Below are 12,871 nucleotides of genomic sequence, written 5' to 3'. Positions count from 1 at the left end.
TTTGCAGAAAATTCTCTGAAACCAGTTCACAACTGTGAATAATACCAGAACAAAGTAAAGACCCACACTTACCACTGAAAAACTCCTTCTCTAGCTGTTCATTCCATTCCTGTGTACTTTTCTCCATCATTTCATCTTGGTTTGCATCAAAAGAATGACCACTTGTTTCAGTTGACATTGGGGAATTACACATTTCAGCCTGTTAAAAATTGTAAGGCAACATGACTTTAGTTCTACATGTAGGTTCAAATCATGTTTCACATGTCACATCGCAAATCGGGTCACAAGTCACAGAGGTCAGTAAAGTCTTTGTAGGTCCATTAAATATTATTAAAATATACAACTGGGGATTACAAAATTGCATGCATTTTAGAGACTTTTACACATGTAATAAGGAGATTTGCTCATCTTGTCCCCATACTGTAGCATGTTTTGGATAGATGAGTTATAATCACCTTATAATATGAGGCATAGTTTACTTCTTTTCCCATACGCATCCTTATTGCATTGTATCTCTTAATTTAGTTTTTCCTAATCACTTTGTCCTTGAACAGCACATTTTAAAATTCACACATTGACCTCCCAATAGAGATTTCATAATTAAACACCACAGTCAATTTTTCATATTGCAGGACTACTCTTTGGGGAGCTGTGACAAATTACCGTAGCAGTGGGGAAAATGTCATCCTATTCCTCATCTGAGTTTAGTTAACATGTTAAGCTGGAGTGCTTCCTATCCCATCCATATTTCCCTCAGCTCACAGCCTCAGACAGTAGAAATGCAAACAACTGCTGAACTGCTGATTTATTTCAGTTGAGACTCTTCCTCCCTTTTTTTAAATAAAAATCCTTACTATGTTTTAGTTCTCAATATTTATTGTAATATTTTACTTTTGTAGGTATGAAAGTCTATTTTTATAATAGGCAGGGTTCTCTGATAAGATCTCTGTTCAGTCGTACATTAATATGGATTATCCCTTCGTTTTTGAAATACGAGAGAAGGGAGGTGTCTAATTTACCTCCTCTATATGTTTGATTATATACTGTATATCTTCTTAGTCCTCTCTGTGGTTATACCACACAATTGAAGAGGAGGAAAGACATGTTAGTAATACAGGGCAATAAAGTAATTAAAATAGCAAATATCATCCTTGGAGGAAATCTGTTTATGTCAACAGCATGCACTTAAATTACATCAGAAATAAACCTGTTGTTTCATCCTTAAATTGAGCTTGTGCTTATAAAATGGAACATTGAGCCAAAAAATATTTTCCTACTGTCAAAGTTTACATTTACACGGTAATTCTGTGCATGGCAATGTTGCAGGAGAGGCTCTAGCTTAGTGCCTACCCAAGCCATCAACTCTAATTCACCCTTGTGCAAATGAAAAGTAACAAAGTAAATACACTAGATTATTTATTTAGTGTGAGTTTTGACCTATTTGCAGGTTGGTTACAGTTGCCAAAATATGTGAGGGTTTGGGGCTAGGAAATTATCCCTGCAAGTATTTGGTCATTAAGGGAGAACTGAAACCTGATCAGAGCTAGACTTAGGGCTTACCTAGAAAAGCTTTGGACTTGTATAGTTAATAGGGCAAGCTCACCAGGTTCACAACACAGACATTTTACTCAGTGTTTAAATCAAGAACTCTTAAGAACACTATTTAAACAGGTGTTATATCAACAGCCTAAACAAAGGGGACTAGTTTTTGAAAAATCTGTTTAAACATTGCTGGCAATAAAGTTGATAAGCTACTTACCGTTGCCATTTCTGCCACTTTCGGAGATGTGCTAGCAGAACTATCATATCTGTAGGCAGAAGGATTTAAATGTTGGCTTTGAAAAGGAACATGATGTAATTTTACCAGGTAGTAAATATCCAGCAGTTTCTCTCTAACAGCTATTGAGAAGCATCTGAAAAAAGACTGCTCTATGAAGAATCCCTCCACCTCCCCCAAAAAATCCTGCTAACAAAAAATGTTGGGGAAATGCACCATTTGGTTTGGCCTTGTCAGCTTGCAAATGTCATTAGCTGCACAGCCAAGATTGAACTTGACCTACTGATATCTCAATGTCTGCAACAGTAATAAAGTAATTGTTTCAATCCAGCATTACGATAAGATGATAATACTTCCTTTTCTAAACAACAATAATTTAGCAGGTACTACAAACAGCCGAAGTTAACTACTTGTAAATCTGTAAGTGGTTGGCATCTGCAATTTTATTGTTTTTCTCTTCTATTTCAGCCTGCTCAGTTGCAGAGCTGTGCTCTGCCCCCCACAACAGGCATCAGATTGTTTTCCATGTGAACTTTGGAACTTGCTGCTACTCAGTCAAAACAGCCTTTATTTACCAATTTTTAACATATAGTAGAAGGCTTGTCTGCTTTTCTAAGCTGTATAGGACTGCAAGGGCTTGGCAGAGAACCGGCCAGAGCGTCTGTGAATAATGCAGTGGTTAGAACAAGCTGAGAAGCCCTGAACATAAAAGGTATTCTGTTCTACGGGATGACTTGCAGACATACAAATACAAAATAAACTAAATAAACAAGAATAGGACTTGACTTCACTGAGTCTATTTGAGTCTGCAGATCCTTATTTTACAACTACGCAAACCCAGTTCCTTCAAACGCCCTGAAGGAAATGTTGCTCAGCTGTGCGTATTGCCAGTTCTTTGTCTCAGAAACTGTTTTTTCCCAGGAAGTTAATCCTTGAGAGAAAGTGAAGTAGGGAAAGATGGTTCTGCTCAGTCCTGTTTGTTTCAAAGTCTTTTTGAACAACCTTGTTCTTAGGCTCTTAAAAAGTTCTTGTGCTCAGGTAGACTACTTTATTGTGCTTCAACAGCAAGTATAAACCGGCTTGTTGGCAGGTTCTTTGTGGCCCAGCCTTTCCTCCTGAAGTGCTTTGTCATTTGTTTGCAATGTGCTTGCAGGCAGGGAAGAACAGTTGAAAGGTGCAATTTGTTTTTGCTTCTGTAATTGTGAACTGTAAAACCAGGATTCCTCTCTGACATGGGGTCCAACTGAAACCAAAGGAAACAAGCCTGTTGACCTCAGTGGGCTTTCGATCTGGCCAGACAATTTGAATCCTAAATTTCTAATTTTTCCTTGTAGCACTGAATATGAACAGCCATTAATTCAGTGGGTTACCATTCCCTGTGACTGAAGTTTACAGAACTGGGACTCAAAGATGTATGTAGCTTTCCATTTAAACTGAAATGTTGGCTATTTTTTAATATTTCTACAACAAATTAAGAATGAAACTTATGTTTCAGAGTTTTTACAATGATTTCCTGCAAACCAAGTCAATGAAATCCTGTGGCTTAGCGAGCTATCTTAATTTTAATTATATGCATAACAAAAATGTAAAAGCTTTGTTAGAAGCTCCCTTCTTCAGCTTTACTGTGGAAAGCCGATCTACAGTTTTCCCCACTTGATGCTGTGCTTGGTGTTGCATTAATTGCTCCTTGCAATGAAGCTACATGAAGTAGACACGTTAGTTAGAAATGTCTTCTGATAGTCTAGGCAAATATTAAATTTTCATTTGCACTTCTGGCACTATTTTAAATTCCTCCATGTCTTTGTTGTCACTGTTCTGTCAGAAATAACTGGTCATTGCATCCTGCTTTATTTTCCTCCCTGCCAACTTATACAAAAGATGTTATTTAAACCTTTTCCCTATGCCAATCCCTCTGCTTCTCAAACTGCCTCATTATTTTTTCTGAACTCTTTTCCAGCATTTCAAAATTAAAGTTTTGCTTATTTCCAGAAAAATATTGCTTAATTTTAGGAAAAAGTAATTCAGTTTCTTTTTTGGTTAAGGATATTGAGCAATGTTTACATTATTTTGCACACACATGCACGCGCACATATACACATACTTGTAAACATTATCTATTATTCATAAACAGAAGTTAAATTACTGCTCATGTTCAGAATATTTGCCATCAGAAAGATACTATTCACTATGGAAAACAAGTTATATTTTAACATTTTCACTTATATACATATGTATCTTTTTTATGACATCCAAATGTAAGATTAAAAAATTACTCTACTTATTTCTGTCACTACTGGTAACAATAATATAAATCCATGAATTAAAATCTGCTGCAAATTAGTATTTTCACTGAGGCACCCGTCTTCCCCCGGCCATCTCCAAATTGTTTAATGTCAGAGCATAATCCGTTTTCTTCTATATTATTCTTATCAGTACTACATAAGAAGTCAGGTAAGCAACAAATACATAACTCAAATATGCTGAAAACACAATTAAACAGCATTTCTTCTCCAGCACAAATTACACTTACATATTAGAAAAGCATAAGGATGAATTCAAGAACAACGAACACCTTTGAACCAAAAGTGATCAAACATTTCACTACCTACAGTTACAAACCTTTTATTAGCATCTTCTGTGTCTCCACATAAGCATAGTCTTTTTTGCAGCTTCCATAATTTATTCTCACAGCAAAACACCACCGCAGCTGATGAAACTGTCTCTCCAGTACAGAAAGGACCCCCTAAACAGCCATTAATATTCAGCTATTTAAAAGCTTCTGCCAGTTAGGCTTACTTACAGGATTTACAGTGCTGCCTCCTATTGTATTTCACTAGCTCTCCAAAATAACTCTACCTGGTGAGAGGCAGATTATTTCAGTGCTTTGTCTGTGCATAAAGCAAACCACATGCCACGGCAACACCTAGAAGAGGGTGGGGGAAGTTTTCGACAGAGGCGTGACTACAAAATGTAGCAATCAGCTCAGTTACACGTCAGGATTGACTTGTTTATTTTTTCAAGCTGTGCTCGGTAAGAAATCAAAGGCATCTGAGCATGAGATACAATAGATTTTCTGTGGAAAAGCCAGATAAACACATATTAGAAAAGCTGATGCAATGAGTAGTCATGGTTTATTTTTTTTTTTTCCTTCTTAAATTAAGAAAGCATTTCAATGTTTAGATTCTGCAGCAAAGCCTACACTTTCGCTTGTGCATTGGCTACCTTATCGCGCACCAGGATAAAGCACACTTGAAATCTTATTCTTAGTTACACAAGTGCCCCTTTATTCTGCAGGGAGGGCTGCGGTCCGGTGTTGGTGTGCCCCAGCATAAGGGGCATGACCAATGTCAGATGACTTGTATGGAGCAGCTTAAAACCTTGCAATTTTTTTTTTCTATGCTGTGTTGCTATGTAGGAGAATTGTTACCAGTAACCATCCACGAAGCTAACCTCAGTCCTCTGTTCAAAGCTCTTAAATCTCCCTCTGCTTTGATACAAATACTCCACAATGGCAAGTTGCTGTGCTACAAAACCTATGTATCAGACTAGTCATCATTTCTTTAGAGGCTTGCATTCCCCATCATTGTTTATTATAGTTGTTCCTTGTCTGAGCGTCATGCCAGCTAGGTGCCCCAGGCATGGACCAGAATACCAGCCTGAGACTCACAAACAGAGAGAAAAATCACCTCTTTCTGCCAAAGATCTTGCAGCTTCATACTTAGATTTCACAGCACTGCGTAATGCACCTTTATCTATGATTGCCAGTCCCATGCATTACCCTAAGATGCACACAAAAATAATAGTATTTCACTTTGGTGTTGCTGACATACAGGGCCATACCGGACAAAAATTAGGAGAGAACAGTCAGCCTAACTAGCCTGTGCATAGCTGCCCTGTTCCCTCTGAACAACAGCTTTAACCCTGTGGATGGCAAGGGAGAAGGATGCTCTTCAAACAGCAGCTCCAGCGCTGCATACGAAACCACCTTTGGTTCAGATCCAATCGAAACCAAAGCCCTGACGAAGCACAGAAGACAAAAACCCCGGAGAGCCGCCCTGTTTGCCTGGCTAAAGCTAAAGCTGCAGCCCTGCGTCTAAGCCGCCTCTGGGCTAGAAATGGTGGGAACTGATGGAGCAGAGCTGCCTGGGGCCGGACTCTCTGCCATGGCCTGGGAAAGCTATGCTTTTCTGTTATATCACAGCCATAGGGCACCAGATCCCCATGTGCCTTACACTGCATCCTCTAGAGAGGGAATTAAATAGGATGCAGCTGCTGCTAAGTCTAGGTGCTTTCATACACTTAGAGCCTTTATGCAAAACCTGAGTAAAATAGATTTAGCCAAGAGACTTTACCTATTACTTGCCACTTAGTCCTCATTCTTCTGACACAGAACAGATAATCTTTCATTACATGACCAAGTAAAATCCCAGTCTTCCCAGTGAGGTGAAAGGCAAGAGACTGGAAAAATAATTTTAACAAAGTTTTCTAAATAAAACATGGAACAATTCATTAAAGATGGAAAGAATGTATGTAGCTCACCGTGGTTGCTTCTGAGTCTGGTTTTTCCTTGATTTTCTAAAGGAGAAAAGCCAAGCAAAAGGTGATCTGAACCCCAGAAAGGAAGCTGAAGTGTTCTTTTGTGCTTGAGGATTTGTGCGGGATGACATTTTTAGTTCTTTATAATCTAAAAATATTATAAAAATTTGATTTGTTTCAAGTTCTTACTAAATACAGTACTAAAATATACATAAAAAGTTATGTCTTCATAAATAATTTTCTTTTGCTTACCTTTTATGCCAGGAGAATCCAGTTTTATTGATATTTTTGGACAGACTATGTGACATGCTGGTTTATAATGACTAACTAGAAGACTAAGAGAAAGATAAACAGGTCTAAAATTTCAAAAAGTATTACTGTTTTTGGGTGACACACTTGAGATAAATGAGGCTGATTTTCAGAAAGCAATCAACACTCAACCATTTGAAAACCAGAACTGTTTTAAAATATAGGCAAATTAGACATTTGAAAATTGAGGCACCCACAATCATTAGTCACTTTCTTTTCACCCTTGTAAGAAATATGACAACTCTGAATATACAATGGTTTAATAGATTGTAATGTAACTACATAACAGTAATTCAGACTAAGGTGTCTTCTGTATCATACAATTCTTCAGGATTCCTGTGGTCGCTGGAGTACATTTTTTTTTTGCTACAAATGGCATATCAGAACTGTATTTTAAATGCAAAATATCATGAATGATTTCTTTAGGAAGATTATGATTTAATTTTTTCAAACGGAACAGTCTGCCTGTGAAAGCAGCTGGCAACTGGTATGAAGGAGAGGATGAGTATTGCTCACAGATTAGGGAAAGAAACTGCAGGGTCTGCTATTAAAACATGCCACAGGAAACCGGAGGACATAAGGAAACAAGACTTCACTCAGGAATAAGGTGCTGTATCTATTTTTTTCCATTTAAAACATTATATGCCTGAAACAATACAACAATTATCCAATGACTAGGAGAAAGGAAAACCAGAAACAAGAGCAAAGTGTCACCGATAACAACAGCAAGGGGCAATATTTTGGACCTAGTCCAAAATGAAATGAATAAGTCATGTCATGGGATTTAAATCCCATGGCTTTCACTTCAGTGACAATCACTGTGTATTATGAAATGCTGCATCCTTTACCCCTTTCAGAGCCTAACCTTTTGGTAGCATTGTTTGACTTGACAATGAAGGTGGCATCAGGAGAGTCCTAATAGCACTCTTTGTAGCCAGGATGGTCTAGGGATGTAGACAGAGCAAGGCTTGCAGGTAGAAGTAGTACCTTTTATTAAACCAACTTATACAGTTGGAAATATCAGACAAGCCTCTGAGGCACACAACCCCTTCTTCAGATCTGAAATAGAAACAGCAGCTTTCAAAGTTAAATACCAGAGAACAATTACACAGAGTTTAGTTAGCTAATGCATCAATTAGACCATCTCTGAAAGACAAAAAATAGTAGATAGCTGTGGACTAGAGGAGATGTTGGGGAAAAACACCCAGGAAAGACAGAGGTCTGTTCTGTGTAGGTGAGTAGTTTCAGGAAAATTTTTAGGGTTTCACTTTTCTTTTGAAATACATGACTGCTTCCAGTTGCTATGAAGCACAAATAGGAAGAGCTCAATGAAAAACATGCAGAAATGCAAATGGAATAAAAGCATATATTATGCATGAAAACTATCCAAGGATGGAAGATGAAAAGGACAGTACAGAATACCATGCTTGGTATGGAGACATCAGGTTTCTTGTGCATGTTCATTTTGTATGGGCAACAGAACCTGTGAAATGAGATCACCAGAAGTTGCTTCCTGGTCAGCCCAACCTTCCAGGCTTTGTCATCCTCCCTGATAATCATGCCTTTAGCCCAGTGTTACCAGGAACAGTTTTCCACTGATACAGTCAAATCTCTCTCACTCAAACCCAGATTACCTCCTTATTCCAAATGTCATTTAGGTGCTTCTAGTTTCTTTAAGAAAACTAGGTAAAACTGAAACAGTTTAGGTACATACAAAGTAAAGATTACATCTTTGATTGGGAAACCACCACTATATTTACTATAATTACAGTAACTTCATCTTGATTAAGAAAGAAATTTTTTTATAGTAAGGATAATCAATCACTGGAACAACCTCCCCAGGGACATGGTGGAGTCCCCATCACTGGAGGTTTACAAGATGCGAATGGGCATGGTGCTACACAATCTCATCCATGCTCCCTTTCCCATGAAAGGCTGGACCAGATGATCTTCCAAGGTCCTTCCATCCTGGGCTGTTCTATGATTCTAGCTATGGGTTAAGAATATGAGGGATTTTCTGTTGTGACTCCCAACTCTGCTTTTAACAGAATCTGCTTAAAGAAATATAGTCATTTTGAAAATATATCTTTGGTAAAATTTTGACATGAGAAGAAACTCAATGCAATTTCAGAAACTCCTTGGCTATTACACTCTGAAATGCTCTAAGATATTGCTTTGGTGACCATTATCATATAGATAAGGAAATGGAAAAGTGCAACTCACTGGTGGTTTTGCTCTTCCTTAGCTGATGCTCTAATGGTATTTTTAGCATTCCATTGACATCAACGCAATTCTGAAATTTTTTTCTTTGTATTTCTTCAAACCATTCTCCAGTCACGCCCTGCAGCCCTGTTTCAGACTTCTTTCTCTTCAGAAGTTTGCTAGAAAGGAAAAAAAACAGTAATTATTTTTAAGCCATTAATCGAGCCATATTACAGGCATATCATTAGGACTTCTCCTGTTGTTCATTTAAGTATTTACAGAATATTTCTACATATAATGACTTTTTAAAAGATACAATGGGACATGATGCATTCACAGCAATCACATAAAAGTTCTAGTGACAGCAGAATTCTCCAGCTTAACAATGAGATTATATGACCAGGTTAAGTGGACAACTCATATCCTTGCATTATTCTCTACCTCAAAGAAGTGCACCCTTCTTCCTTGCAAAAATGAGGTAATAATTCATAAGCATTATAAAACTAATTGAATGTAAGATTAAGTTCAGCCAGCAACTGAATTAGAATAAATAATGCTCTAACAAAGCAATTCTTAAAATATTTATTCACTCATTCAAGCAGAAGTAGTAACAAGATTATTCTGATTTTCAAGAGGAAGCTCACTGAGGCCCTGACAGCAAGGCGCCCACCACACATTTTCAGTGTAAAGGAGAATAATAAATTGTGAATTCAGCTAGTAGGTATTCATGCAACACGTTCAACAAGTTTATTGCATTTTCCTCTTTCCTTGCTGCATAGTGATTCTGCCTGTGTTTAATATGTATGGAAGCAACTAATAATGAATAGAATGTTCTGCCACGCAGAGGCGAAGCCTGAACAAGCTACACACATGTGGCTGCAACTGAAGAAGCTGTTTAGTAGCAAGTTCAGGTTTTAGACCAAGAGGTCACAGGAATTAGCTGTTTATCTGGACATAAAAGAAGAAGGTACAGTTACAAAGGAGTCGGAATAGTGCAACGGACATGCAAAGTTACTTGTTTTCAAACTACATTACACAAGTGCCTAACATACAGATGCAAACGCAGCAAATCCACATCCCGACTGATTCTGATGGCAACAGAACAAGACTTCATGCACAGCCTGGAGATGTAATACCAATGTTTTAGCAAGGCTTTAATGTAAATCTTCCACCTTAATCAGTGGTAAAGCCCATGTCTAGAAATACAGGTGCTCTCAGAGAACATACATTATTTCAGTTATCTATTTAAATGAAAACTCATCTTCTCTGAGACAACATTACTTCACAAAACAAACTCAAAATTAAATATCTAGTCTGGAAGTGGATGTATTTCCATCTGGAATTGATACAAGGCATATCGTCCCTACTAGCACCTATTATTCATCTGTGGCATCTGAAGAATAGGAGGGCAAGAGAGAGACATTATTGGTAAATGAGTGAATATTTCCCTTGAAGAAGATTACACAGACACATGCATAAGTACTAGCCATTTGAAATAAACTTATTACAAAGGCAAAAATGTTAATCATCACAGATATTACTGCGCCGTGGGAGTGACTAAACACCGTAAACGCCATCTGCAGCGTGGAAAACAGCCTAGCAGTAATGTGAAACAGGAGGCGGCGATGAACAAAGTGCTCTCAAGCGCCAACTTCATGACCTCACTCCTGTGGCCTTAGCAAAGGGGATCCAAGATACGAGGAGGAGTAAAAGCACGCGGAACCAGGCGTGAGGTATTTTGGGAGTGGCCGCAGTCACTGCGATTGCCCGGGAAACAAGCCCACAGCAGTTCTGCTGAAGTCCCGAAAGCAGAGACCATCTCTCAGAATCCATCCCTGAGGTCTTCTAAAACCCAGCCAAAACGAATCGGTTTCTCCCCTCAGCGGAGAAACGATCGGATCTCCGGGCGGGTCCGCCCGCCCCTTCCCGCGGGAGGCCGGCGGCGGAGGCCGGCGGGAGTTGCCGGGACCCAGGCGCCCCCTGGCGGCGGCGGCCAGAATCACACCCGAGCGCCCCCCACGCAGCAGCCGCCCCTGCGCTTGTCCGGGGGGGTCTTCGACCTACTCACCCACTACGGGGCAGCTGGCAGTGTTTATATAGAAATGTCTGTCTGCTTTGCATTTATACATTCCAGAGAGACGAAAAAATACAAACCCCCACACTTACTCCATCACCAACCATATCAGGCATTGCATGAACATGCCTTTCACCAAAAAATGTATTAAAAATCTTGCACAAACACTGTAAAATCTTTACTGGTACGTGCTTGGCATTATCTGTGGTCATTATCTGTGAATGTGCTGCTTTTGAATTGTGCTGTCATCCCCAAGTCATGAAATAAACCCTTTAAATTGCTTGTGTGTATTTATATTTACACACATATGCAGGCCCATATATTGAACCCTACGTATATAGTTACGTGAGTACCGAATAATGTTAATATGGTACATAATATGTAATTGCAATATTGCATGACTATTAACTATTTCTCATTTGCAATGACTCCCAGCCAAACCACATCATTTCCCTATATACCTGCTCTGTCAAGTCTACATGCCCCCTCATGATACTCATGAATGGCAGTTGTGAACTAGAAGGAAAGCCCGGCTCAAGAACAATTACAGCAGAAGATGGTATCTGCAGTCAGTATTGCAATGAATTTGCCTTTAAGGCAGCGCTATTGTTACTTGGATTGCAAATTATATATTGAGACACTGCTCTGTAGGAGTGTCAAAACACCTAATGCTGTCTAAACCAAATGCACTAATCCTGCTTCCCTGCCTGCTCCGTCCATCTGTCCTCCCTGTTTCTCTACAGCCACTTTGGACACAAGGAGCCAACATCACTGACTGAGAAAAGTACCTGCAAGCTGTTGCAGGATTAAAGGCAACTCCATTCCCAGGATAACTTACAGGAGGCTGCTCCACAAACGGGAGCAGGCAGCAATCCTAAATGACCTCGCAGGCTACACCTTGTTACCTTTTCCCATCTATTATCCTACACGGCATCTAAACTAATGAATCACTCGGGAGCAATTCCTTTGCACTGTTTTTAAAAACATATTTTCCTTATTGGCACAAGGATGTCCCGGTATTTCTTATACAGGTATCTCCAGGGAAAAGTTAACCTAAATGTTTGTATGTACTAGACTTTCATGTGGGTTATCATAAATATTGTGAAAAGAGCTGTAGCTTCCCCTTGCCACTTCCTGTTAGGATAATAAGGAGCTTTAATTGCTACTGTAAGAGGAAAGGTATTTTCTCTACCATCTTCATCCTGAATATAAAGCAGAAGACAGATAAGTGAGGTAATAGAAACTGGGTTGCCAAATAGGACATCTGGGGACATCTCAGCTGTTGGTAGGGAACAGAGGACTCAATCCCACTTTTGCCAAAGCAGAAATTATGATTCCTATTGATTTCAGCAGAAGCAGGATTTGGTCCTAAAGGACTCTTACCACACACCTCAAGAGATACACAGCAACCACCGAGCATGAGGAATTGCACCAGGTGAAGGATAAGCAGATCACTATTTGCTCATTGGATCAAAGCTCTTGGTGTCTGAGAAGACAAGGCTGAAAGGATTGCAGATAAACACAGTGCCGAAAGCATTAGATAAAAACTATAACAGGACAGATAATTTGCAAAACCAGTTACCCAAAACAAGCTTATGTCTTTACTCTGTTTATATTCCTTCCTTTGTCAGTGAGAAAAGGCTAGAGATGTTTAAAAAAAGTGCCTGAAGAACCAGTTCTTCCCTAATTTTTTTGCTTCAACTTGTCACCTTCCCACTGCTTTATACATTATGCCGCACTGGTGAAGTGTGCATCTCTATCATTTCTATGGCCAGTTAATTTTCTAGAAAACTCTGGCTACTATCACAGCCACAGGTAGGTCTAAAATGCATATGCAAGAATATTTTCTTATTTATAGTTCCTTTTAATTTTATAAAAATAATTTAAACACATACTTTCAAGTTGTCAACTTATTTGGAAAAAAAAAAAAGGGGGGGGAAAGAGGAGCATTACTGATGACAGTAATGATTACA

General features: G+C 38.9%; 1 protein-coding gene across 5 annotated transcripts in view; it reads right to left on the bottom strand.

Moving 5' to 3' along the window:
- EXPH5 (exophilin 5) overlaps positions 1-12,871 on the bottom strand; it is a 39,249-nt gene that overhangs the window by 9,790 nt on the left and 16,588 nt on the right. Inside the window, exons 2-6 of one of the 5 annotated variants that reach the window (XM_075742260.1) lie at positions 8,846-9,003; positions 6,566-6,648; positions 6,317-6,461; positions 1,760-1,808; positions 73-199 (exon numbers count right to left, since the gene is read on the bottom strand). In XM_075742260.1, coding sequence (XP_075598375.1) covers positions 73-199; positions 1,760-1,808; positions 6,317-6,444 — 304 coding nt within the window. In that variant the 5' untranslated portion in view covers positions 6,445-6,461; positions 6,566-6,648; positions 8,846-9,003. Of the gene's footprint in view, positions 1-72; positions 200-1,759; positions 1,809-2,563; positions 3,203-4,396; positions 4,713-6,316; positions 6,462-6,565; positions 6,649-8,845; positions 9,004-12,871 lie in introns of those variants that run through there. The other 4 variants (XM_075742259.1, XM_075742261.1, XM_075742262.1 and 1 more) reach the window with 4 other exon arrangements.

Source organism: Balearica regulorum, chromosome 1, assembly GCF_011004875.1.
Source record: "Balearica regulorum gibbericeps isolate bBalReg1 chromosome 1, bBalReg1.pri, whole genome shotgun sequence".
Taxonomy (NCBI): domain Eukaryota; kingdom Metazoa; phylum Chordata; class Aves; order Gruiformes; family Gruidae; genus Balearica; species Balearica regulorum.
The sequence above is the reverse complement of the archived record's forward strand: the minus strand, read 5'-3'. Positions and strand labels throughout refer to the sequence as shown.